This window comes from Solanum pennellii, chromosome 7, assembly GCF_001406875.1.
Source record: "Solanum pennellii chromosome 7, SPENNV200".
In the NCBI taxonomy this organism is placed as follows: domain Eukaryota; kingdom Viridiplantae; phylum Streptophyta; class Magnoliopsida; order Solanales; family Solanaceae; genus Solanum; species Solanum pennellii.
This window is the reverse complement of record NC_028643.1, coordinates 62,133,807-62,159,032: the sequence shown is the minus strand read 5'-3', so window position 1 is coordinate 62,159,032 and position 25,226 is coordinate 62,133,807. Positions and strand designations below refer to the sequence as shown.

The following is a 25,226-nucleotide window of genomic DNA, read 5'->3' as shown; positions in this document are numbered from 1 at the left end:
AAGCTGGATATCACACATTTATGTTTTGCAGATGATTTGTTACTGTTTTCTAGAGGTGATCTTAACTCCATCAAGGCACTTCAAGGATGTTTCTTAGAGTTCTCTCAAGCTTCTGGACTGTAGGCAAATCTTACTAAAAGCTCAATATATTGTGGTGGAGTTCAGATGGAGGTGAGGCAGCAAATTGTACAACAACTTGGCTATAAAATGGAAGAGCTACCTTTTAAATACTTGGGGGTGCCTCTCTCATCATAGAAATTGTCTATACTCCAGTGGTACCCTCTTATTGACAAAATCATGGCAAGAATCAACTCATGGACAACAAAAAAATTGTCTTATGCAGGAAGAACACAACTAGTTAAGATTGTATTGTTTGGAGTGCAGTCATACTGGGCACAACTTTTCATTATTCCTGCAAAGATAATTAAATTGATTGAAGGTCTTTGTAGAAGTTATTTGTGGTCAGGGGTTGGTTATGTTACAAAAAAGGCTCTAATAGCATGGGAGAAAGTGTGCTGTCCTAAATATGAAGGCGGTATGGGATTGATTAATATGAAAGTTTGGAATAGAGCTGCAATAGCTAAATTATGTTGGGACTTAGCAAACAAAGAAGACAAGCTATGGATCAAATGGATACATGCATATTATATAAAGGGGCAGAGTGACTGGCAGATGAGAAACCATGCAAGCTGGATGATAAAGAAAGTAATGAATGCAAAGCATATAGTTGATCAAGTTCAGCAAGTACAAAATAAGGGAAAAGGGGTGATCAGGCAAATATATTGTTACATGAAAGGTGAGCAACAAAGGCCTGCATGGAATTGTCTCATGTTTAACAATGCAGCAAGGCCTAAAGCTTACTTCACAATGTGGATTATGATGAATCAAAAGCTAGCAACAGTTGATAGACTAACTCAATGGGGAGTTGTAGTAGACAAGATCTGTGTGTTATGCAAGAATGCTGAAGAGAGTATAGAGTATTTGTGTTTACAATGTCAATTTGCCAGGAAGCTGTGGGAGAGACTACTAGGATGGATAGACCAACAAAATGCTTTCCCAATGTCATGGGGACAGTTTCTGCAGTGGTGTATTCAACATGGGAAAGGGAAGAGTTCAACAGCACAACTATTCAAGATTGTAAAGATTGAAGGCGTCTATGGTTTGTGGATTGAGAGAAACAACAGAATCTTTGAGCACAAGAGCAAAATGAAGGAAAATATAGCTAAAGAGATAGCCTATGTAACTATTGCTAGAGCTTCTTCTAGTATTACAAAAGTTGTAAGTCAATGAAATTTTTGAGCGATAGTTAGTAGTGTAGTAGGTAGTTTGGAGTTTGTTTGAGATCAAAGCATGCTGTGTTAGCTGCTTGAATTGTAATGTTTTCCATGGTAATTAATAAAATTTTTAGTTACAAAAAAAAAATGGGGGCTCTTAATTTAGAAATATTTAATTTAGTGTTAATGAAATAAAATATTGATAAATAAATAAAATGGTAGAAGCAGGAAAGAAACGCCGTGGTGGGATCGGTGGTGAAACAAAAAGGCATATGAGTGTAGACATGAGGAGTTAACAACCATTACACAAGAATTTCACTCATTTTCCTCCTCCAATTGCCCCATTTTCTACTGTCAATTCAAAAAAGCTTGAGGGAACAGAAATGGTGTCGTACGTGAGCTTGTTGCTGTACGGAGTGGGAGGAATAGTGGTCGCCGGGATGGCAATACTGGTCGCCTTTCAGGAAAAACTTGTATATGTTCCCGTCTTACCTGGACTCACTAAGGCATATCCAATTACTCCCGCTCGACTTCGACTCCTTTACGAAGATGTTTGGCTCAGATCTTCAGACGGTGTTCGTCTTCATGCTTGGTTCATCAAACTCTTCCCTGACTGCAGAGGTCTCTCTTAAACTGCCTTTTCTTATGTTTTATCTACTCTAATTACACCAGATGGCCGTAATTTGTGTTCGATTTGTCATTTTCATCCATATTTTTTCAAGTTACTAGTGAACTTCCGGATGATTTTTGACCTAATTTCACTTGTACAACCTTTTTAGTTTATGTTTTACCTGAATTGTGCGAGAGAATGGATTAATGTTTATAGAAATAAGAGTAACTTTTTGAACGGAATAAGATTGGTTGATGTGGTTTCTGATTTGTTCCTGAAATTTACTTGATAAATGATTCTTTGAGTAATTTGTTTGTGCAAATGAGCTATGTTGTTCATGGAAAATGATTAATTCCTGGATCCCAAGAGTTTAGAATTAGTTGGTACCTATGTCTGCCAATAGTTTCGACAAAATGTAGTGGGGGCAAACTGTTAGAATGCTGCTACAGATAGATGCACATCAACATCTATCAGCGAAGATTAAAAATCCTGATTGTAAATTAGTGTATATGATAGTGGTTATTATGTTGCCAAGGCAAGAAGTATGGATGTCGTGGCAGGGTTGCTAGTTAACCATCTATCAGAGCAAGAATAGAACCTAAATGCAATATCGGCATTCACCTTTGAACTCCAAGTCAGTATCTCATTTGAAGTTTTAAACTAATATATTTTCAGTACACTTAGCAACCTAACCACCTAGCTGGAGCATGCACAGCTATGATGTTTCCGCATTGTTTTCTACTGATATAGGAAGTGGTGCTTACAAGGATTTTAAACTAATTTGGATGTGTTGTCCACATATGATTAGTTTTTGTTTGCTGGTTAGCGTAATTTATGCTGAGATACTATTTTGGTTCTGCAGGTCCAACTATCATCTTTTTTCAAGAGAATGCAGGAAGTATCCTTTTGTTATAATGTCTTCTTGAATGATTTGCAGACCTTCCTTCTCTTAATCTTCTTCTTGCACTCGTGTTGTAAAAGTCAACTTTATCTCTTTTGGTTATCCTGGTTATCCTTTACTAATTAATTGCAGATATTGCACATCGTCTTGAAATGGTTCGCATAATGTTACAACGTTTGCAATGCAATGTTTTTATGCTTTCCTATCGAGGGTATAAATCATTTCCCCTTATTTGTCAGTTTCCTGTCTGTTTTGTCTTTGATTAAACTAGTGTCTTTTTCTTTTTCTAATAATTTTGTTGCAACAAAGTTACGGAGCCAGTGATGGATACCCTTCTCAACATGGAATCACAAAGGATGCTCAGGTTTTGTTAGCTTTCCCAATTTCATAGATTTTGACCCAAACCTTATTTTTGAAATTACATAATTGTGCTTGTCTTTTTCAATAGGCTGCACTGGATCATTTAGTTCAGAGGACCGATATTGACACATCAAGAATAGTAGTCTTTGGAAGGTCACTTGGAGGAGCTGTTGGTACTGTTCTTACCAAAAACAATCCTGACAAGGTAATGTAGCAATTCATTTTTCTTTTTGTCATGCTGTTACGTCTAATAATGTTATAAAGCCTGATTATCTCTAATTTGTTTAGTTTCCTTTTTACTCCTTAAATTTGAGTTCAACATAGGCTCCATCACGGGAAGAGAATTCATAGTACTTTATCAAGTTTCTTTCAAACTTATATGCTCCATGGGTGCTCTTGGCTCCACCTGGTTGAAGTAAATAACTTTAGAGGCACTCTTTGGAGGTTGATAGGAATACAAGCTTTCAAGCGAAAACTAAACTAATCTGAGTTCATCACCAGCATGAGAGGGGCAACTTATAAATATGACGAAGAAAAAAAGAACACTATTTCTTTTCTAGAATAAAAATAAAGCTACCTTTCTTTCCCTTTAGAGTAAAGAGAAATCTCTTCTGCACCTAAACTATTGACCGTAAGATAAGATACTAGCTTGTAATATAGTAGATGTCTGATTTAATTCTTTTTTTTTTCACTTCTTCAATGGATGAGTTTAGGAGAATGTTTGCTCCCATTTTTCTCAAATAAAATAGAAGTCCATATAATCTTATGATGTTAGTCTCTTGGGTGTATAACCTCTACGATTTATCTCATGACCGTGATGTTCTTTAAGTACATTATCCTATTTTGCGCTATTTGTTCATTATGTAACTAGAAACTTTTGATGTGCTTCTAGTATTGAGACCCCATCATAACCCGAGTTTGCTTAATCTTACTCCATTTCTACATACTTTAATCTTCATCCAATATTACATCCAGTTCATGCATACAAGAAGAGTTTGGTTTCTGAAAGAATGTAATAGTAGTCGAATGTTCAACTGAATCTTTATTTGTATTACAGAAATCATTAATTCCACATGCCAAGTGAAAAAATCTCCCTTAATGCGGTTCCATGGTTTGATGTGAGTGACCCAACGATCTAGATTTGGTAATTATATTAGTATTCATCAGTTGATCCCGCGTTTCTTAGATGATCCACAAATTGATATGCCTTGATTCCCGCGTTTCTTAGATGATCTACAAATTGATATTCCTTGATTATGATTTTCTTGTTTGATATTCAAGTTCCTTGTTTATGAATTTCCTGTTTGATGTGTGAGGTGATCAGTTTATTTCTGAGGTTTTCCCACTGCCAATTACGTATAGTTGATTAAGCATGTTCTGGGTCAAGCTGCATAGAATAGAGTCTGTCTATTTTGTTTAGGGGAATCTATATGGACCTCTTTTTTGTTTCTTTCTGTTCTGTGTCTTATCTTTCCGGGTTTTGTTCCAAACTCTTCTGTTCCAAGGTGTGTAAATAGCTGAAGGTTCTTATAACTTGTACATGTGTTTTGACATTCAAATCCTAGTTTTTTTTCACTATCGTAGGTTGCTGGGCTCATTTTGGAGAATACTTTCACCTCTATCCGGGATATGGTATTTTGACATTCAAATCTTAGTTTTCTTTCACTATTGTAGGTAGCTGGGCTCATTTTGGAGAATACTTTCACCTCTATCCTGGATATGGCAGGAGTTCTCTTGCCATTCTTGAAGTGGGTCATTGGTGGCAGTGGCTCAAAGGGTTTCAAGCTTCTTAACTTTGTTGTTCGATCTCCATGGAATACCATTGATGTCATTGGTGAGGTGAGGATGCATCTTTATAACTCTCTCTGTCCCATTTGAATTGACTTGAGTTGACTTTTTCTTCAGAGTAAACTTCATTTTTTTGTTTTATTGAGTATACTAAAGGTAGAGAAAGTTGTGAAGATGTCACTCAAGTTTGTAAAGTTTAAGTTAAGTTCTTGGAGGGATAAAAATTATGTTTCTAGCAAATAGTTCATAATTTTTAGGATGGACTAAAACAGAACTGGGTAATTAAGTTGGATTGAGGTAATATATTTCATGGTTTGAGTAATAGCGAAGTGTTCTAAAGTAGTAACGTGGATAAGTCATTTCAGATCCTTTTTTCTGAGTAGGCATTTGGCCATGGAAACCAAATATTTTTCACTTTATTTGGGATTTCTGAAGTTGAAGTTGAAGATGGATTTGTGTATGGTTATAGTTTTTGCAAAGAATATTTGGTTGCTAATTTTCAAAAAAAGAATATTTGGCTACTTGAATGTACTTTTCCATAGAACATGAAAATAATGAAATATGATTTGTACCCCTCAATTTTTAAAAACTAGCAAAACCATCAAACGTAATGAATTTACATGAAACATACAATCTGATTTTCTCTATAAGAGTAATATCTTTAAAAAGTGAATCTTTGTAGAAAAAAAAGAAATACAGAAATAGTCAGCTGGCTCCATTGATTTTGTTATCTACATTAACATTGGACCAAACAGACACAAAAGCACCAACAAAGTAATGGAACAGAAACTCTCCAAGAAATGAAAACCAGATCATACACAAAGCAGCCTAATTATCTACATACCTGTTTTACCATTTCAAAGGAACACAAAGAAAAATCAAAATCCAAGAGAATTATATGAATCAAACCAAGGAAAAAACAAGATTTCATAAGTAAAAGAACATAAAATCAATGTTTTAACCTCCTATGTAAGCACCCATTTCAAAAAAATGCATAAAAGAGTGATACTCAATTAAGGCATGTTGCCAAGTAATTTCTTAAGTTCTGTTCTTCTTATAATTTCTTGGAAAGTGATCACTTGAATTGCTTTATAAAAACAAACTTTTTATAAAGTTCTGCTCTTATTAAAATTCCCTGGCTAGTGACTGATTTAAACGGGTCATTTTTTATTAAAACAAAACATTTAGGGCATTTTTTTTTAAAAAAAAAGAGAAATAAATGCAATGGTCAAAAGTGAGATGGAAATAAGTGAAAACAAGTTTTGAGGTGTTTTCCGAATTTCAAATATAGCTTCAAGTTGTATTTGGAATTTTCATGGTTAATTGATGATTTTCAGATGAAATTTAAAAAAGAAAAAAGTGAATAACTCTGAGGTATTCATTTACTATGAAATGCACTTGAATTGCATCTCAGTTGTATATTTGTAATTTCATAGATAAGATGCGAATGATGTGATATTGAGAGATCTAGTTACTGTTCTTGCACGTTTTGATAACAGCAGGGTTTCTTATCGACCATGAATCTGTATATTATTATAGTTGCCTGAACCATCTTAGATTTTATTTCAACTTTGTGAAATAACTGTGTCTGCTAGCCTTTTATTTATTTATTGTTAAGTTGCTAGAAGCTGGTCGAAATTATGTTCTCTTCCCCCCTTTTTCAGAAGGAAGCTGGTTGCAATTATGTTTCTGGCTTTTGTTGTCCTTGTTATGTTCAAGTTAGCTCAGACGTCTGGCTTATGTTATCTGATGTTTTGAGTGCAGATCAGGCAACCAATCCTCTTCCTATCTGGATTACAAGATGAGATGGTTCCACCATTCCACATGCAGATGTTGTATGCAAAGGCAGCGGCACGTAACAGGCAATGCTTATTTGTGGAATTTCCTAGTGGGATGCACATGGATACCTGGTTGGCAGGTGGTGATCATTATTGGAGGACAATTCAGAAATATTTGGAAGAAACTGTCCCAGAGAAGAAGGATGATGAATCAAAGAAGGATTCGGAACTGTCCTCTAAGCAAAATGGTTAGTTGCAGATATCAACTTTATCTGCTATTGTTCTGCTATCTTTTCTTTGTTATATGGTTTTGGGCATCTTAATTATCGTCTAAGAAAATATTTGTGAAAACACAGATGATAAATCTTCTTTGAAGGATATTGTTAAGTTAGGGTTCTAGAGGCTGCAATCCTCCTATATACCTGGACAGTCGGCCCCTTTTAAACTGTCTCGAAAAAAAAATTGCTCTGTCAAAGACTGGGTCAAGTATGACTGATCCCTCTAGATATCTGAAAGGGAAGTCATGTCCTATTTTATCAGCCTAAGGAATAGACCATTTTGTTATGTCTAAAATCTATTTTCAAAATTAACTCATAAAATAGTATTTGGAAAAGACATTTGAGAGTATGATATCCAACAGGTATCTAATAATTCATAGAACAGTAAATGCTATTAATTCTTTTGATTTAGCTCCTGTTATAGCTCCTTTCTGAAACTACAAGATTGTTAAAGTATTACCTTATCCTGCTACCTCATATATCCATTTATCTTCACTTTGTGGATCATTGTTTCTCACTGTGTTGAAGTTTGAAAGCTGATGAACTTCAATTCTTTTCTAGGCTAATTGTGGCTGTTTGGTTTGTGATAATATCATTTGCAGTATCTTCAGATTTTGGTGCAAGCTGAAATGTTGAGTTTCAGGAGTTCAAATGTAACTTTGGATTCGAGGATTCAAATACATTTCTTTTGATGTTGCAGTGATGAAGAGCAGTTTGTGATATCAAGGGAATGGAAGTGCATCCTTTCAAATATTTATTCTTCTGATGATATTTTTTGGTGTCCTATTTTCAGAAGGGAAAAAGATGTGAAGGGTCTTGATTTATACTGCATCTCACTAACAATACTAGGGTGTCGAAATATAGGTCCAGCTGAGTATGTTTTGTATGAATAAGGATTCAAACATTTCGATTGTATGCCAAACGTAAAATGGCAACTCTCTACCAGAGAGTGATAACAGGCGGAAGACATTCTTTCGTGTGAATGGCTTATCTTTATTTTGGTGTGATGCTTTTTCTTCCAAAGGGAGTTATAATTTGTGAACTTCCAATCTATGTATTCAAAAACTTTCCTAAGTTATTACATACACACCAGGATTTTCAGCTTAAAGCTTGTAAGGTTCTTCTGAAGGACTTATTCGTATTCAAATTTCAACTATACCATTTGAGGAAAACATCACGGCTTGTAATTTAATACAATACTTACTAAAGTTTATTTAGTCTCATTTGCAAATATGTCTAGGCTTCTCTTTTGCTATGGATTTTGAAGCTTCAAAGTTTGAATTTTTGTAGTATATACTCCTTCCGTCCAGTATTATTTGTCATGATTTCTATTTTTAGAGTCAAACTATAAAAATTTTGGCTAACACTTTAAGATGCATTTTTTCATCATATTAATATGAAAAAATTGTAATTTATAGTACTTTTCATATAGTTTTAGAATTTCTATTTTTAGAGTTAAACTATAAAAATTTTGGCTAACATTTTAAGATGCATTTTTTCATCATATTAATATGAAAAAATTGTAATTTATAGTACTTTTCATATAGTTTTAGAATATCTAATTTTTTTTAACACATCGAATTAATGTGATCTAATTTATCTTTAAAAATTAGTCAAATTAACTTTCGACAAATGTAACATGACAAGCATTTTTGAACAGAGGGAGGGAGTATTTTACTTGAAAACAATGTGAAGTTTAAGAGTGAAAGTGATTAGTTTTTGGGAATTTAAAATTGGTTAATACTGTAATATTTAATTACTGAATTCCTCATCTCACCTCATTTTAGTTTGGATAGTTGTTGCTTATTGTATTATTAGTTTAGATACGATGTTTGCTTTGATTGTTACTTGAATTTTATTGGATTATTTGGATTTATTGTTAGGTAACAATTAAAAGTTTCATTTAATGTAATGGTTAATTTGTGTTATTGTATTATTATTTTAATCTTTCTTCAATTTTTGTCTTTACTTGTTAATAGTATTTATTTTTTACAAAGTAGCACTCGCTTGTATTCTATTGTTTTGGTAGGGTTACAAGTTATAACTCAAATTATATTCTACTTTTTCTTGTATATTTATCATTCAAATTCTTAATATGTGACATTATGTAACGATGAAAAATAATACAATTCATCCTATTCATTAAAACAAGAAATAATACTCTTTTTGTTCCTATTATTTGTTTATTTTCTAACTGACGCACCTATTAAGAAAATAATAATCACCCTTATTAAATATGAAGTAGATGAATTAAAAATTTAAGATTTTCAAGAAAATTTGCCTGTTTAAAATAATTAATTAAGAGTATAATAGATTAAAAAATTGTTCTTTCTCAATTTGTCAAAATGTATAAATAATTAGAGATAACTAAAAAAAAGGAAAAGTGAACAAATAATTAGCGAGGGTGGAAGTATTTAACAGTTTGATTGAGTAGCCAAATATAGAAGCCATTGCTGAAATTAGCATTTCTGTTTTTGCTAGCGCCATCATCTTATCCAACACGTACCTCAATTCCCATTTTATTTTATTTTAAAAATAAACATTTGAAACTTCACGTCCACCAATGAAATTATTCCACGTCAGACAAATAGTTCATTCGAATTGGTCTGTGTTTTGATTTCCACTTCCGTCCAAAATGATCCAGTATTATTACGATAATACCCTTGTCAATTATATTCCTTTCGTGCTCAAAAAGTTGTTTCAAATTACCAGAAAAATTGTTTAGAGTGATCCATTGTGAAGATGGAAGGAGGTGCACAGTACAATCCTCGCACCGTGGAAGAAGTTTTTAAGGATTTTACCGGCCGTCGAGCCGGCATGATCAAAGCCCTCACCACTGGTATCGACAATTTCCTGTGTTGCTGCTCTGTTTTTTAAGTTTATGCTACATTTCATCATTTTTCTCTTGCTTTTGCAGATGTGGAGGATTTTTATCATCAATGTGACCCTGGTTAGTTAGAGATCTTTACTTTCTTTTTTCCATATACATTTCCGCCTTTGATAAAATTTTTCTCTTCCGTTGCCTGTATGTTGCTTTCTGTGTTTGTTCTCCAGTGTTTCGCTAATTTTTGCCGGATTTGGTTGGTTTTCAGTTTTCATGTTATTTGCTTCCTCTTTTTCACATTTTACCCAACTGATTACTGTTTCTGATGGCGACCCAAATGGAACCTTTTTTATTTGAGATAAAAATAACGCATTACTTTTCAATCAAATTTTCGGGTTTTGGGTCAAAGGACAGAAGAATGTAGCACCTTGTTTTTCTTTTCTTTCCAATTATATTATATTTAAAAAAAATTAAACTACTGGATAATCTGTTTTTTTGCTGTATTATATTGTCCTTTGTCCTGTTTGTATAGACATGGTTTTCTTTTTTGTTGCGTGACTTTTAACTGAGATTTTGTTTTTACTGGTAAATATCTCTTCCAATTCAAGATTTTAGAGTTGTTTAATAGGGTGTTGGTTTTCTGCTTGCGTCTAGAGCTGTTCATAATGCTTCAAGAACACTACTCTCTCTGTAATGTACTGTACCGTGTGTGCAATGTGAATTCATTCTACTTTAAATGGAGATTTTTCAGACATATGAGTTGTGGGAGAAATATCTTATTTAGATTGTTGGTTAAGCTTTCTGCCCAAACTGAAATTGCCATGTTTACCGGTTGGGTGGACTTGACCTGGAGATGAGTGAATAGTAACTGTGGTCTTATGTTCTTACTGTATGTTGTCCCTCACAATATGATTCTAGCAATCAATCCCTAGATGTTTTAATTTTTCATAGCTTGGAAGATATTGGTCTAACTTCATATACAGGCTTCATTTTTTCGCTTTGATTGAGTTGCTATTGCAGATGTAGGATCATTTTCTGTCTGCTCCTTTTTTGCTTACTGACCAGCTTTGTTATTGATTTAAGTCTCAAATTACTAATTTAATGTAGTCTAGTTCATCATTTCGTGAATTCTCATCCAACTTAATAAATTCTGTGAAAAAAGATTGAAGCTTGTGCCTGATTTTGTCCTTAGAATACTTTTTGCATGATAAAGATATTGGTGGCGCCAATGTTTCATTCTGACTTCGCTGTGCTTATTGAACGAGTATTTTTCTAATTGTGATTAGTCTTTGTTTACTCTCTTTATATTTGGAAACCTTGCAGAAAAGGAAAATCTCTGCCTCTATGGATATCCAAGCGAGCAGTGGGAAGTCAATTTGCCAGCTGAGGAGGTGCCTCCAGAGCTTCCAGAGCCAGCACTAGGTATAAACTTCGCTAGAGATGGGATGCAAGAAAAGGAATGGTTAGCTCTAGTTGCTGTACATAGTGATGCATGGCTACTCTCTGTTTCCTTCTATTTTGGTGCCAGATTCGGCTTTGATAGAGCTGACAGGTAAACTCGATTCTACAGCAATATAAGAAAATAGTTTCTTGGTTATTTGTACTTTTAATAGGTCACCTTTCAAGTGATTTATTTGTTTATATTTTTTTTCCTTTTTAATCATATCAGAATTGTGTCTTTTCTTCAAATATCTTGCTTTCAATCATAAATAGTTGCGAACAGCCTACAAGTCTTTGCTGTGTCATTTTGTAAAGCATTCTGGTAGTATGCTTATAATTACACCTTGTCAGATGTCAAAGCTTGGAGGAATTGTCCCAGCAGGCATCTGTGTGATTTCTTTGATGGAGAAAAACAATTATTTCCTTCATTTAGAGTCCACTTAGTATGGGAAGTTTTTTCACTTCACTGAATTCTTTTGATCTCTTTCATCTAGGAAACGTCTTTTCAACATGATGAATGATCTGCCAACAATATATGAAGTTGTTACTGGAGTGGCCAAGAAGAGAGTAAAGGATAAGTCAACAGTTTCAAATCACAGCAGCAACAAGTCAAAATCAAATTCTAAAGCGGTACTGTTGAAAACCTCTCCAGTCCCCAATCCTTCTCTCTTCTCTCAAATAGATGTTTTTCTTGGATAACAGTAGCTGTGCAGTAGTCTTTAAAGGATTCCCTTTGGACAGTATTTAGCTTAAAACCTTCAGCTTTAGGACATTGCCACTGAATTCTTTCCTCAAAATTTATGTTTGTCAACCTAAGATATGGTCAATGAATCACTAGATGGATCCTCTCTGAGTTGAGCCATGGTTCAGATTTCAATCATCCACACCCATTTTGAATTATAAATGTGTATGATGACTCTCGACAGCAGTAAGTGGCATATTTAGTGATGTTTTGCTATTGGCATAGAAGTTTAATAACATTGAGAGGTAGAAATCAGGAAAGTGAAGCATTTGTATAATGTTCTCCTACAGTGGAAAACTAATCTTTCTGCCCTGTTATAGTATAGGAGTTCAAACGGGCCTCCTAAGTTGATATATTGTTGATTTGTCATTTTCTTGTATAATTGCTTACCTTGGTGTTCGGTGTAAAAACAGAACAGGCTTGCGTCTATGCATTTCTGGGCAGGTCACGTAGTGTTTAGTTGGTTACCCCGTTTCTAGTTTGAGGAAGGCTTATTAGTCAGTTAAAAGTGATTTGAACTATAGTAATTACAATTGTGTTTATGCTTAAGTTTGATAGAAGAGGCTTTTTAGATGCCTAGGTACTAGGGTGAAGTCAATGCTGGATAGAAGAGGTATTGTGTAAGGTAAACTATGAGATTCCTATGAAGCCTTAGTGTTGTGTTATTATTATTAATCTAGAATTTCTCCTATGTAACTTCATTCAATGTTTTATGTCTACCTCAACTCCTGCAGCTGCTTCATCATTGGCCTTTTTGCATAAATTGATTCTCTATCTAAAATTATTTGTGATTTTGGTGCTGCTGTTGTGCAACATTTTACACTTGATTTTTCTTTGCACTATGTTTGTACATTTTGGGTTGTCTTAAGTGAATTACATCGAACGGCTTTGAAAAATAAACCTTTCTTCTCAAAAGAAATAAATAAAATGAACTTGTGCCGTCTTGCAGTTGCTTGTGCTAAGTTTACTGTCTTATGAAGTATCCTCTTTTAAACTTGTCACTGGGTATCTTGTTGTATCATCATCTAGACTAGATGTTACTGCATCTATCTCATTGTCATTGTGTCTATTTCAATGCACTAAGCCATATTCCTCTAACTAAATTCAGTATCATGCCTCATATACCCTGTATCATTATGCCTCTAATGTGTTGACATCTTAGTTATAGATCCATGCTTCATTGCTTTTTTTCCATGCATGGCACAGCAGACATCCACATTGTTTTATTTTAAATCTCAGGGTAAATACTCAAAGCCTCAAGTAAAAGATGAGGATGATGGATTCGATGAGGAAGAAGAAGATGAACATGGCGACACTCTGTGTGGTGCATGTGGTGAGAACTATGCTTCAGATGAATTCTGGATTTTCTGTGACATGTGCGAGAGGTGGTTCCATGGAAACTGTGTGAAGATCACCCCTGCCAAGGCCGAGCATATAAAGCAGTACAAATGCCCTTCATGCAGCAACAAGAGGATACGCCCATGACATCCCCTATCAGATATGTGCTGAGTTCCACAACTTGTAATTGTTCATGTTGAGCTCAGCTCACTGCCATCTTACAAATATCAGCAAGGCATGTGTAGTCAGAGTCCTAGTCTCTTATGTTTATCTGGGTGCTTGACTAGTTTAGTTCCCTCAAGACACCCTTTTATTTAACTCTAAACAATTGGATATTAGATGCATCTTTCAGTATCAATGCTAACTAAACGCAGTTCATCTGAAGCATATGTTGCAGCTGTAGTTTTTGGGTGCTCCTTGTTTGATCATAAAACGTGTTCTCAATGATTTCAAATGCAAGTATATGATGTGATTTGGAAGGAACTGCTGAGCATTTATTTGCCTCATCGTGGTTACAGCTTGCGAGCTAGTTGACTGGTTAGAGATTAGTCAGAATAAAACATGTCAATCAAGATTGAATTATGTACTTAATGGGCGATGTAAGATATAACCGTGCTGGTCTTGTAGTAGCTTCATTTGCTGTAACGATATCCGTTCTGCTGTATCTGCAAGCTGCTCTCCCCATGGTTCAATGTGAAATCCTTTATTGCCATGGTCGAATCTCCTATATCTTCTATCTTCACAAAATATCCATTAAAGAAGTTACTTATTATGATACCTAAATCTGTTGCTTCCGTTTTCCCTTTCAACTATGCCTTTTCTCTGTGTTTTAGAGATATACATCACTAGATCTTAACTTACAAGGTAGGGGTCATTGCCAAATACATTAGAATTTGTTATTGGTCTTTTTCTAGTTGTGTCCTGTATTCAACATTGGTAAGCCTAATAATTTAGCTTACATTGTGATATGAAATCATGATTTCTTCAAAAAGTAAGTAGAGAGATTGAAGCTTCATTTTTTCAATCATATATATAAATGATGTTCTACGTACAATGCTACCTCAATCTAATCTTTTCATTAGGGAAAATAACATTTGGATTTCTGATGTGTGGATTTAATGCAGCTAATTCCTCCCATTTAGCCCCTGTACCATGCACCCGTGATGATATACTCCATAACGTCTCACCAGGCTGCACTGTTGTTGTGGTTGCTAGAGAAGAAGCAGCTGCTATTGATGATTTATTTACACCCTTTGACTTCATTAATGGATGCTTATTCTTCTTTCCCATTCCATTCGCCAGCAACCAACGCGATCCTGATTGCTGTTGACTTGACGAACCCCATAATTTCTTTTTACCTTGTTCTGTCTTTAAACCTGCAACATGTACTTCAGTGATTTTGTATTGAGGGATTTCTTCATCTTCACGAATCTGTTCTTCTTTCACATCCACACCACCAGCTTCTTTTTGGGGGGGCTTGAGTTCATTATCATCATCGTCTTCATTGCTCTTTCTAACTTGAGAAACTGTGCTGTATATCTTAGCTTTAGGTGTTACAAAAACTCTCTCCACTTGAACAAGAGCAAGCATAGGTGTACCAACTGGCTCATAATTCCTTAAAGGATCACGAAGTTGCACCATTAGGGCCACTGTAAAGCTGTTTCCCAACAACCCACAGTTCTTACCCTTGCCACGTTTCTTCGACCTACCACGAAACAAATCAGTGCAGGTACCATGATGAGCTGCAAGCAGTTTGGACGTCCGCTCGCTGATTTCATCAATTTCTCCGGCGTCCAACTTCATCCATTCATCAAGAGTGAGAGATAAGCCCATTAGTCCATCAACCTCACCACCACCATCATTGTCTTTAACGTCCAGTAACTGCAATCCACCAGTTCCTTCTAGACCTACAGCTCCTCCAAAGTTGACCTTCTTTCCCTCGATGGCTGAAAACTCACCAATGGGTTTTGAGCTTACATTAGGTGTGTCCTCATCTGACATGCCTGACTGTATTCTCAAACCTTCGATTGAAAGGGCTTCAATTTTATCCATCGCCAAAGGAGCAAGGTCCTCTAATGATACGTATTCTGAGTCCTTGTCAAGCCCGGCAGAATTTGACTCCAACTTGCTGCTGGACTTTGGTCTGTGCAATTTCCCCTTATTACTTTGAATACCAGCCATATTTTTTCCATACTCAAATTCATGCTGCAAAAATTCTTGTCTGCAGTAGGTAGAAATCATATAAGACAATTTGTTAATCGATACAATGTGCTAAATATGCGGGCGATTTCAAATACAAGTGAAAGAGAAATTCAAACCTCACAGTTCCATCTAGGCTTGGTGCAGTTTCCCATCCTATATGTTGCATTGTCTGGCCAGTAATATCTTCTAAAGGCATCAATTTATTTGCCTGAATAGAGAGCTTTTCAATTCCAATGGAAGCTAAATGATGCAGTATGTCCATTATGCCAGATCCCATTTCTGCAGGAACCACCACTGGACTGGATACCTGCATTATCAAGCTCCCCCCACTCTTGGCATTCTTGAAAAGTGAAGGGTTCATTGATCTTAAAAATCCTCCATTTTTAGTCTTAATGAAGGGTCCTAAGCCTTCTCCAAGAGGGGGCAATTGGGAAGGGTCCTCAAGAGGAATATCAATTGGGCTTCCAAAACCGCTTGAGCTCTTAGGAGGGGAACATTGAAATGCCCTCTCGTTCAAGCCCCATTCGTACATCAAAGCCTCTGTCTCCAAGTCCTCCAACATCGACGCCCCAATTTTATTGCTTGTTGCTTCGATTTCTATCTTTGGCATCTCTACATTACATGAATAATCAAAATCCTCATAAATGCTCCTCCAATCGGATCCAGTTGAAGCATCACAAGCGAAGTCTTGGTGATCAATGTCCTCATCAAAGTTGAACAAGGAACCCCCATCGGCCAAAGTATCCTTCTCAAATTGCCTCAGCAGTCGTTCTCTTGGGGAATCAGGCTCACTTTCAGAACTCGGGGAAAATTGATTTATCCCTAGCATATCCAGAAAATCACTAGCCACAGATTCAGCGTCATAATCCAAGCTTAGGGATTTTCCCTTCCTAAGCTCCCCAAAGTTTCCTTTTATGTTCAAGCCTCCATCATGATTTATAACTTCATTTTCATCATCTTGAGAATCAAATCCCTCGTTTTCCAAGTCAGAGACCCTCTTTAAGGCAGACTCTAATTCTTTCATGATCGACTCTTTTGAAGATTTGTCTGTCTCGAAATTGCAGGCACTCACTGAAAGATCTTTATTCTCAGTGTCAACTTCCTTGGACAACAATGCAAGCTGTGGCTCCTCTTCATTGAACGTCCCAAAACTACTATTAGGTTCAGCATTCTCTTCCGAAGGAGTATCACCAGTTTTCGTGGTTTCTTCTTCTTTTCCCTCTCGTACCTCTGAGGCAACTTCTATACCTTGATCTCTGATAGAAACCTCACTTAAATCGTCCCCATTTTCAATATTTCCCTTCTCAGGCTCCGATAGCAAGGCTATGTTGGGTTTTAGGGTCTTAACATCATCACAGCATACATCTATCTGCGGTTTGCAATCAACTGAATATTCCACTTTCTCTTCCTCAAGTTTCTGATACATCACATTTACAGATATGGAAAGTTCAGAAGAAGGAGCTGGTAAAACCTCGTGAAGGTCTTTTATATTCTCAGCTGAACACTGTGAAGCAGAAGATCGAGCAGGAAGGCTCCCTGCTCGCCTCATAGTTTTACTCAGCTCATCACTTTGCTCACATTGTGCCAAAATTTTTGCTACCTTTTCACTATTGCGCCTCAAGTTGTTCACATCGAGAAGACTCGTACTGCTAGGAAACACAGTAAAAGTTTTCCCAACGATGTGATACTCGAAACTAACATTCATGGTTGCACCTTTAGCCTTACCTGATAACCTGAAACTAGTACTCCACTTGCCTGAGCTATTCTCCTCCAATTCATCCAATGCAAGAGGAAGCAACCTAGTAAGATCAACGCGATGCTTTCCTAAATCAAGATCAGGGGTAGCATATATAGAAGCATACAACAAAAAATGTTTAGCCTCATACTTTGCTGATTGATTAGGACCATTCTTGCTACCAGATATAGAACATGTATGAGTCAACTGTTCCTCAAACTCAGCTACCCCTTTAGAAACAACAACAGGACGAGTCGTTAACTCACCATCTCGCCTCTTCCAATGCACAACAAGGCAAAGCTCATCAAACAATGTTGATAACCCTTCAATAGAATGTACTTGAACAGAAAAACAACAATTAAATTTTTTGTTCCTAACAGCTAGAGATTTTAGGCCTTTCCAACTCCAAATGGATTTCTTATTCTCCTTCCCTGATAAATCATCACTATTCTTCGATTTCTGATGGGTTTTTCCTACAGAAATTGAACGATTACTAGCTCCTAACATCAAACTCCTCCGTCCACCTTTATTATCCAAACACAAAGCTTTATTTAGAGCTTCAATATCATCCAACAATTTTTCATTTCCACCAACTTTCGACATCGCAAAAACTACAAGAATAACGTAATCTTACAATTATACAAAAACCCAATTCACAGAATTGTAAAACTAAAACAATTCAACATTCAAAATTGCTTCTTTGCTAAGATTAACAGATTTACATTATGAAAAAAAAAATTCATAGGTTCTATCGCCATTGCGTAGACAAATTTGAACATAAAAAAAACTGTATAGTTTGACATAAAAAAAAATGAACTTTTTGTTATTTTGTTGACATGAAGAAGAATAGATAGAGAGAGAGAGAGAGTTTGAATTTCTTACAAAGTTTGAATTAGCGATGTCTTAGGCGAGTGTTTCTCCTTTACTCATTATTTGTGTCTCTATTTTGGCGTTATCATCTTTATTTTAAATATATATTCAAACTATAGATTATGCCAAAAATGGTTTGAATCTAGGTTTAAAATAGTGTTATATAGAACCATTTTAATTTTTTTTTATTTATCAAAAGTTCAAATTTTTAGACCGTCATATATTTATTGAATTATCTGTTAGATTTGACGAGAGTTATAAAAAAGAAGAGACAATTCATGGCGACTCATATTTTCCTTTAGAGGTATAGTTTTTGTTATTTTTTATTTATTTATTTCTTGAAGTGCATTTTTTAGGTTAATTTTTATTATTTTCTTATCGGTATATTTCAAAATTTAATTGATCTTTTTTGTATTTATGATTAATTCTTTACTATTATTATGATTTTCATCGAACTTAACGAACATAAATTGTTAATTTTTGACGGAGACTAAAAAGTTTTAATTTTCTTACAAATTTAAAAGATTAAAATTTTTCAAAATATTATCACACTAACTCCTCTAATTTCTTGTAAGTAGAATTGATACACGTTTTTTTTTAATTCGCGTTAGGTACACCACATTTTTGTTATAAATCTCGTTCTTCTCACTAATTTCATAGTCTTCTTGTAAAATCACTTATTTACTTTTCTTAACTAAGATAAGGTTGACTATGCATAGAATTGAGTCATCTCAGGACTTGATTCGCTTGTATTTCAATCCGACTTAGCTAAAAAGCTTGATCAAATCTCGACTTATTGAGCCGACTTGGTTCAGCTTATTTGCTTTGATCATGTAATGATTATTAAAAACCTAAATATCATCTATTGATCTTAATTAAGATAATAAAATGACAATCTAATCTATTTTTCCTTATTTTAAGTAAATGGTGGTCCTTGAACCAATTTATTCATCAAACAAGTCCAACAACAAATAAGTTATGAAATCGGACCAGGCGGCCCAAAGGAAAACTAATTTGGAAGTAGAAAGAAACAAATCAGAAGCAAAAAATAAAAGATGTTTGTTTTACTCTATTACATCTAATAAGTTGTTTGCATAATAAACACTCCACATCTCTAATTCAATCTAGGAACCCATTTGACCACGGAGTTTGTTTTACTTTATTTGAAAAATCATTTGATCATGAAATTTTTAAAATGAGTAAATACATTAAAAAAAGGGTAGCTTTTACATATAGCAAATATAAAATTTATATTTGTATGCTAGCAAAGTTTGTATAATTATGTTCCATAGTATATATATATATATATATATATATATATATGTATATGTATATGTATAATTCGCTATATATATATTCAATTGAAGCGAATTGTATAAAACAAGAAAGAGAAAGAGATTTAGGCAGAGAATTGTATAAAATGAAGTGTATAAAACAAATTGTATAATTATAAGTGTGTAGAACGATTATATACAATTTGAATTTGTATAAAATGAGAAAGAGAGAAAGGCAAAAGAGACTTGGGCAGGGAATATACAATTGAATCGAATTGTATAAAACGAGAAAGAGAGAAATTATATACAATTTGAATTTGTATAAAACGAGAAAGAGAGAAAGGCAAAAGAAACTGGGCAGGGGAGTATTTTTATTGTATAATTATAAGTGTATAAGACGAAGATAAATGTACTTGCAAGTGTATATACAATTTTCTTTCGCTTTATACAAACAGAAACACAATTTATACAATTCGTTTCTGTTTGTATAAGCGATAGAGGTGAGAGTAGAGAGCGAGATCTGGGAGAGGGGAGAGAGAGGAACGAAAATATATTTATATATACAAATTTTCTCGCTTTATACAAACAGAAACAAATTTTATACACTTGTGTTTGTATAAAAGTGAGAGGAAGCGAGCGAGAGATGGAGCGAGAGAGGAGAGTGGCGAGTGAGTGTTTGAGAGAGAGAGGTGACTGACAAACAGTTTGCTACGGGGCACAATTAAATCAAAGGGTGGTAATAGCATTTAATTTGATTTATTAGTTTTGCCTTATATATAATTTCCCCTTAAAAAAACTTGGAACTTGTCTGCTAAATTTATTTTACTACCTCCTTCTCATTTTATTTGTCACATTTTGAATTTCAAAAGTCAAACTAGTCTATCTTTGACCGTAAATTTTTTGTAGATCTTTTAAACATTTTGAATTATCAATTATTGTTACTCATAGTACCTTTTACGTAGTTTACAAATATGTAATTTCATTTCGAAAAAGTTAAAGATTTCATGCGCAAATTTCTGGTCAAACTTAAATTGTTTGACTCTCAAAATATAAAAAGTGTCGTATAAATCGAGACAAAGGGAGTAGCATTTTAACTTTACAAAATAATTATTTATCTTCTAATCTCATTCCAAGTGAATCAAAATTCGCCCAAAGAGCTGATGTGACAAATTAAAAAAAATAAAAACAAAAACAATAATTATGCCTTTTTTTTCCTTTCTAACCAATAAGATTTCTTCTTCCTCAGACCTCAGCACTCCACCACCACCTTTATCGACTAGCAACTCCACCCCTTTCTTCTTCCTCACACCCCATCATTGTCGTCGCCCTCAGCTACAACCTGCACCACTCATTTCTTCGACGAACCCTCCACTTTCTTCTCCTTCTTTGAAATTCTCCACTCCTTCTCTATACCATTCTTCAAACCCCCCCACCCACACCTCTCTTTCTCCTTTTCCAAACCTCCCACCACCGACGCCTGTCTCACCTCTTTCTTCTTCTTTTTCTTCTTCTTCATCGAGCCCCTGCTTGATCACCTTTCTTCTTCTTCTTCTTCTTCTTTTTCTTCTTCTTCTTATTAACACCCCCACCCATTCGTTCATTTAAATTATTCTTGCTTATTCTTAAAAGTGATGAACGAAAATAAATGAGAAAGAAACAATATTTATTGTTGCTTCAAGATCTTACTTATCGAAGAAATTGTTGATTATGATGAACTTGAAGCTTTTTTAATGAAAAAATTATAATTTTTTTATCCCAATTTTTTTTAATTTTTATTCTTTATTTATTTTGATTGTGTGTTTTGAAAATTGAATATTTTCTATTCTTGGACATGTAGAGTTTGGATTATTTTATTTTTGAGATATCTTTTATTTTTATAATGTTGAATTAATCCTCATTTGTTTTTATATTTTCACCGTTCTAAAATTTATAAATAAGAAGAAACAACAAAATAATAAAAAATAAAAAAAACTCAAAATTTTAAAAATTCAGTTTGTCACTGATGTGGAAATCAAGTGGGCTGATGTGTCAATGACATGACGCGTGTATAATACATTTGTCATTGTGAGACTGATATTGTATTAATATTGAAAAAATCACTTCAAAGATGTTAAAGAGAGTATTTAAACGTCCGTGTAGTTTAAGCACTAAAGTAAGTTATGCTGCCAAATTTTAAGAAATTGTTTTATGTGTTCTCTTTTTCAAAATTCACTTCTTCTTTTTTCATTTTACCATTTTTTCTTTTTGAATCTTATCCGAATATTTTTTCAAAAAAAGAAGTGATTTCATTTAAATTATATTTCATTTTTAAAGGAAAAGTACATTGAAACAACTAAATATTATTTGTAAAAATTACGAACACATTCCATGTTCAACTTCAAATTTAAAAATTTCAAATAAAATGAAAAATAATTGTAATAGTATGTAGTAACTTATAGAGAAAAGACATAATGTGACATCTGAAGTTGTCTTGAATTTTTAAAAAAACACTTTAACTATGAAGGTGTCCTATTACCCACAAAAGTATTACATACCTTTGTAAATAAACCATTTTCTCCCTATGTTTGTTCTCACGGAGATGAAGCGCGTGATTAGAACATTTTACTTCAAAAAACGAATTAAAAAACACCACATGTTAGTTCTTTCTCTGTTATTTAATAATTTCTTTTTTGAATACATCATCTTCCCCAAACTCTTTTAAAAAAATCTTCATCTCTCTTGAACAAATCAGCCCAAAAGAAGAAGAAATTTCTCACTTCTTGTTTATTCTTCCTCTTAAAAAATAACATCAGTTGGATTAATCTCTCCCCTTTATGATAAAAAATTTCTAGTTGAAGCATCTTTCTCTTTTTATTCTTTATGTGGCTCAATACTCCTCTTTGTATTTCTGCAAGCTAGGTGCATCAGCAAACAACAATTTGAGTTACTGAGTTAGCTCACTAAAAGTTGGTGATTTTGATGATAGATAAGTGACATTAAGCTCTTAAGGAGATGCAAATGCATCTCTTACATTTTTTTTTTAATTTTGTACCAAAATGTTATAAATAAACAAGTTTCTCCTAAAACATACCCAATAGTAAAAGCGCATTCAAAATGGATCAGGAATCATAATCGAGAGAATTCCGGCGATGAAACTTTTTCGATAACATTTCTAGGCAACCAGCAATGCTAATATGAGCACTGGAATGAACAAACACAACACAACAAAAGATCCCAACCATTAAGCTTCCTAACAAGTCGAATTCGTAAATTAGGTTAAGAATAAACAAATTAGGGAAGTCTTAGGCGAAGAAAATTCAAATGCAATTTTAGATAATTTCAAAGCCATCAGGTTGATTGTGACCAATGGATGTTTGAATCAAGTTCATATTATTGAAGTTGAAAACTCAATTCAGGTCGGGTTAAATCATCATCTTATTAATATTTATATTAAAATACTTAATTAAAAGAGAGCGTGCTTCAAACACATACTCAAAATCTGGGATTGATGAGAAAATAGGGCAAAATGGTCTATTTACAAAGGTATTTAAAAGTTTTGTGGGATAATAGGACACTTGCTTAGTTAAAGTGTCTTTTTGAAAATTCGAAACAACTTCAAGTGTCACTTTATGTCTTTTCTCTAACTTATATATGATATTTATCTCATGACACTCCATGACAATCTATTTTGTTGTAAAAAATATAGTCAATTACAATTCAAACTTCAAAATTTCAAATAAAATAGAAAAAAATATTTAATCTTCATGGTCAAACGCCACTAAATGTCATCTTATTAAAATTATTAAATTAAAATTTTCAATTTTATTGTGAAATTCAACATCAAATATCCACTTCTAATAGTCAGTATCCAACTTTAGAGATCTTCCGAGTAGGGAAATTTTTTATGATAGATGTAACATCTAGTAAACCGAAATAGCTAGGATTAAACAAAGAAACTAAGAATAGTTATTTTTGGAAAGACTAGGAAAAATCTAGAAAAATTTCTAAAGGGCAAGAGTGAGTTTTTGGTCATTCTCAAACGATCATAACCTCTAGATCAGAATGAGTTAGGGTCAGTTCTTTATATGGTTGAAAATTTCTTGAAGAGATCTTTCCAATGCTTCCGAGTTTGCGCATTTTCGATACTATATGGGGGAGATATGCCTATCGAAAATTGGGTTGTTGGACTGAAGAAAGTTCAATCCGGATTTTAGTAAGGGTAAAGTAGTATTTTCACCCTACTATTTCCTAATCTGTTTTAAGGGTTTATTAGGGGTAAAATTAAATGTTAAGTCAATTTTTTAAAGATTGAATAAGCTTAGGGCTTGAAAGAAAAGAGAAGAGAAGAAGGAGAAAGGAGAAAGACCAAGATTTCGCCACAAACGCCAAGATCATTGAGTGAACTTTGTTGGGGTGATCCCTTTAAGGTATATAAGATATTTCTGTGTTGGGTTCTTCCATCAAAAAATAATATGTTTAATTCAGTGCAATTAGAGTAAATTGAAATGATGAACATTGAAGTTCTTGATGAAAAACCGTTGAATTCTTGCTGGTTGAGTTGTAGTATACCTTTGGTTGTTTGATCCGTGTTTCCGGGTTGTTTTAGGAGTCTAAACCATTAGGTATCGAGAATTTTAGTGATCCTAAGTGTTCAAAGTGAGATCCATGAAAGTTTAGAAGGTTTAGAATTGAAAATCGGAGAAGAAAAGTTAGAAATCTCGTCTGACAAGCCTTGGGGCGCTGCGTTTGCCAGAGCCCCTCAGAGCAAGATCTATCTGAAAGATCCTCGGCCGCCGTGCCATCCAGAGCCTCTCAGGACAGTCTTTGTCCGTCAGGCTCTGGCGCCCCACGCCTCTCAGAGCGCCAAGGTCACCTGGAGATCTCATTTCCCCCCTATCTTTTCGTACTAGTTCCTAAGTGACGTACCTATAATTCCTAGTTGATTCCAACACTCTAATGTACATCTAAACATCATGAAATCTTCTATGAGATCATGGTCCTTGAATCCATAATCCAATTCAAGGAAAGTTAAGATCAAAATCAAAGAACTTAAGAGTCAAGTTACAAGTTAAGGATCAAGCCAAAGTGAGTTCTTAGAGTTTTCAAGAGTCTTAAACAAACATTTTTACTTTGTTCTAAGGCTCAAGCTATAAGTTGAGCAGTGAGAAATGAGTAATGAGTTGAGTCTAAGTCTCAAAAGCTATAAGGGAACTAGTATTCCCTAAGAGTTAGGTTTCAAGTAAGGTAAAGAGCAAAGAGTGAGTTCATTTCTCAAAAGCTATAAGGGAACTAAGTAGTCCCTAAAAGTATAATGTTTTCACATTTTGAGAAAGAAAGGAAGCTAGACTTCCACCTAGACTTTGGCTAGTTTTAAAAAGGGGAACTATGATTTCTAAGAGAGCTTTTAAATCTAAGTTTGAACAATTATCTTAAATCAGAGAAGAAGTTGTTTTAAAAACATATGAGCTAAGTATTTTGGGAGTAGAATTGAGCACTGATATGGGGACGCGAGTTCATATCAACTCAAGTCTCCATAAACAATGTAGCCAACATGGACAAATAAAGGATCATACTATTTAGATGATTCCTTAGTGTTTTTTAGCATAGACTAGTGGACCCACTTAGTAGTTCCCGACGACAAGGTATAGAGCGGTCCTCTTTCCACGTGAGGTAAGACGTTGTGCCATCACTTAGGCTCATAGTGATATTTGTCGGTTAGAGAATCTCCCACAGAAACTATATTACTTTCATATGTAAGTAAAGTTGAGCTTACTATTGCATTTCCTTTAATGAACTAAGTGTTTGCACTGTTTTACAAGCTTTATATATATAT

At 34.3% G+C, this 25,226-nt stretch overlaps 4 protein-coding genes across 7 annotated transcripts; 3 read left to right on the top strand and 1 right to left on the bottom strand.

Moving 5' to 3' along the window:
- The first annotated feature begins 297 nt into the window (after nucleotides 1-297).
- LOC107025138 lies at nucleotides 298-1,290 on the top strand. Its single transcript, XM_015225980.1, has one exon. It carries the CDS (start codon nucleotides 298-300, stop codon nucleotides 1,288-1,290), a length of 993 nt encoding a protein of 330 aa, XP_015081466.1.
- Nucleotides 1,291-1,493: 203 nt separating this feature from the next.
- Nucleotides 1,494-8,206, top strand: LOC107023945 (alpha/beta hydrolase domain-containing protein WAV2). 3 transcript variants are annotated; one of them, XM_015224794.2, is made up of 8 exons: nucleotides 1,494-1,895; nucleotides 2,747-2,782; nucleotides 2,918-2,996; nucleotides 3,095-3,149; nucleotides 3,234-3,350; nucleotides 4,820-4,984; nucleotides 6,698-6,959; nucleotides 7,690-8,206. In XM_015224794.2, the coding sequence occupies exons 1-8, from the start codon at nucleotides 1,658-1,660 to the stop codon at nucleotides 7,707-7,709; spliced, it is 972 nt and encodes a 323-aa protein (XP_015080280.1). In that variant the 5' UTR covers nucleotides 1,494-1,657; the 3' UTR covers nucleotides 7,710-8,206. The 3 variants fall into 3 exon arrangements, with proteins under 3 accessions (XP_015080280.1, XP_027774449.1, XP_015080279.1); XM_027918648.1 differs by having other exon boundaries at nucleotides 7,551-8,206; XM_015224793.2 differs by having other exon boundaries at nucleotides 1,575-1,895; nucleotides 7,592-8,206.
- Nucleotides 8,207-9,668: 1,462 nt separating this feature from the next.
- Nucleotides 9,669-13,816, top strand: LOC107026263 (PHD finger protein ALFIN-LIKE 4-like). Its single transcript, XM_015227169.2, has 5 exons — nucleotides 9,669-9,828; nucleotides 9,907-9,939; nucleotides 11,137-11,365; nucleotides 11,748-11,883; nucleotides 13,235-13,816. Exons 1-5 carry the CDS (start codon nucleotides 9,732-9,734, stop codon nucleotides 13,478-13,480), a joined length of 741 nt encoding a protein of 246 aa, XP_015082655.1. The 5' UTR covers nucleotides 9,669-9,731; the 3' UTR covers nucleotides 13,481-13,816.
- A 441-nt stretch (nucleotides 13,817-14,257) lies between these two features.
- Nucleotides 14,258-18,231, bottom strand: LOC107026262 (protein PLASTID MOVEMENT IMPAIRED 1-RELATED 1). 2 transcript variants are annotated; one of them, XM_027918461.1, is made up of 3 exons: nucleotides 18,153-18,231; nucleotides 15,652-17,881; nucleotides 14,258-15,554 (listed from the first exon to the last, which is right to left on the bottom strand). In XM_027918461.1, the coding sequence occupies exons 2-3, from the start codon at nucleotides 17,871-17,873 to the stop codon at nucleotides 14,390-14,392; spliced, it is 3,387 nt and encodes a 1,128-aa protein (XP_027774262.1). In that variant the 5' UTR covers nucleotides 17,874-17,881; nucleotides 18,153-18,231; the 3' UTR covers nucleotides 14,258-14,389. The 2 variants fall into 2 exon arrangements, with proteins under 2 accessions (XP_027774262.1, XP_015082654.1); XM_015227168.2 differs by lacking the exon at nucleotides 18,153-18,231 and having other exon boundaries at nucleotides 15,652-18,133.
- Between the last annotated feature and the right edge of the window lie 6,995 nt (nucleotides 18,232-25,226).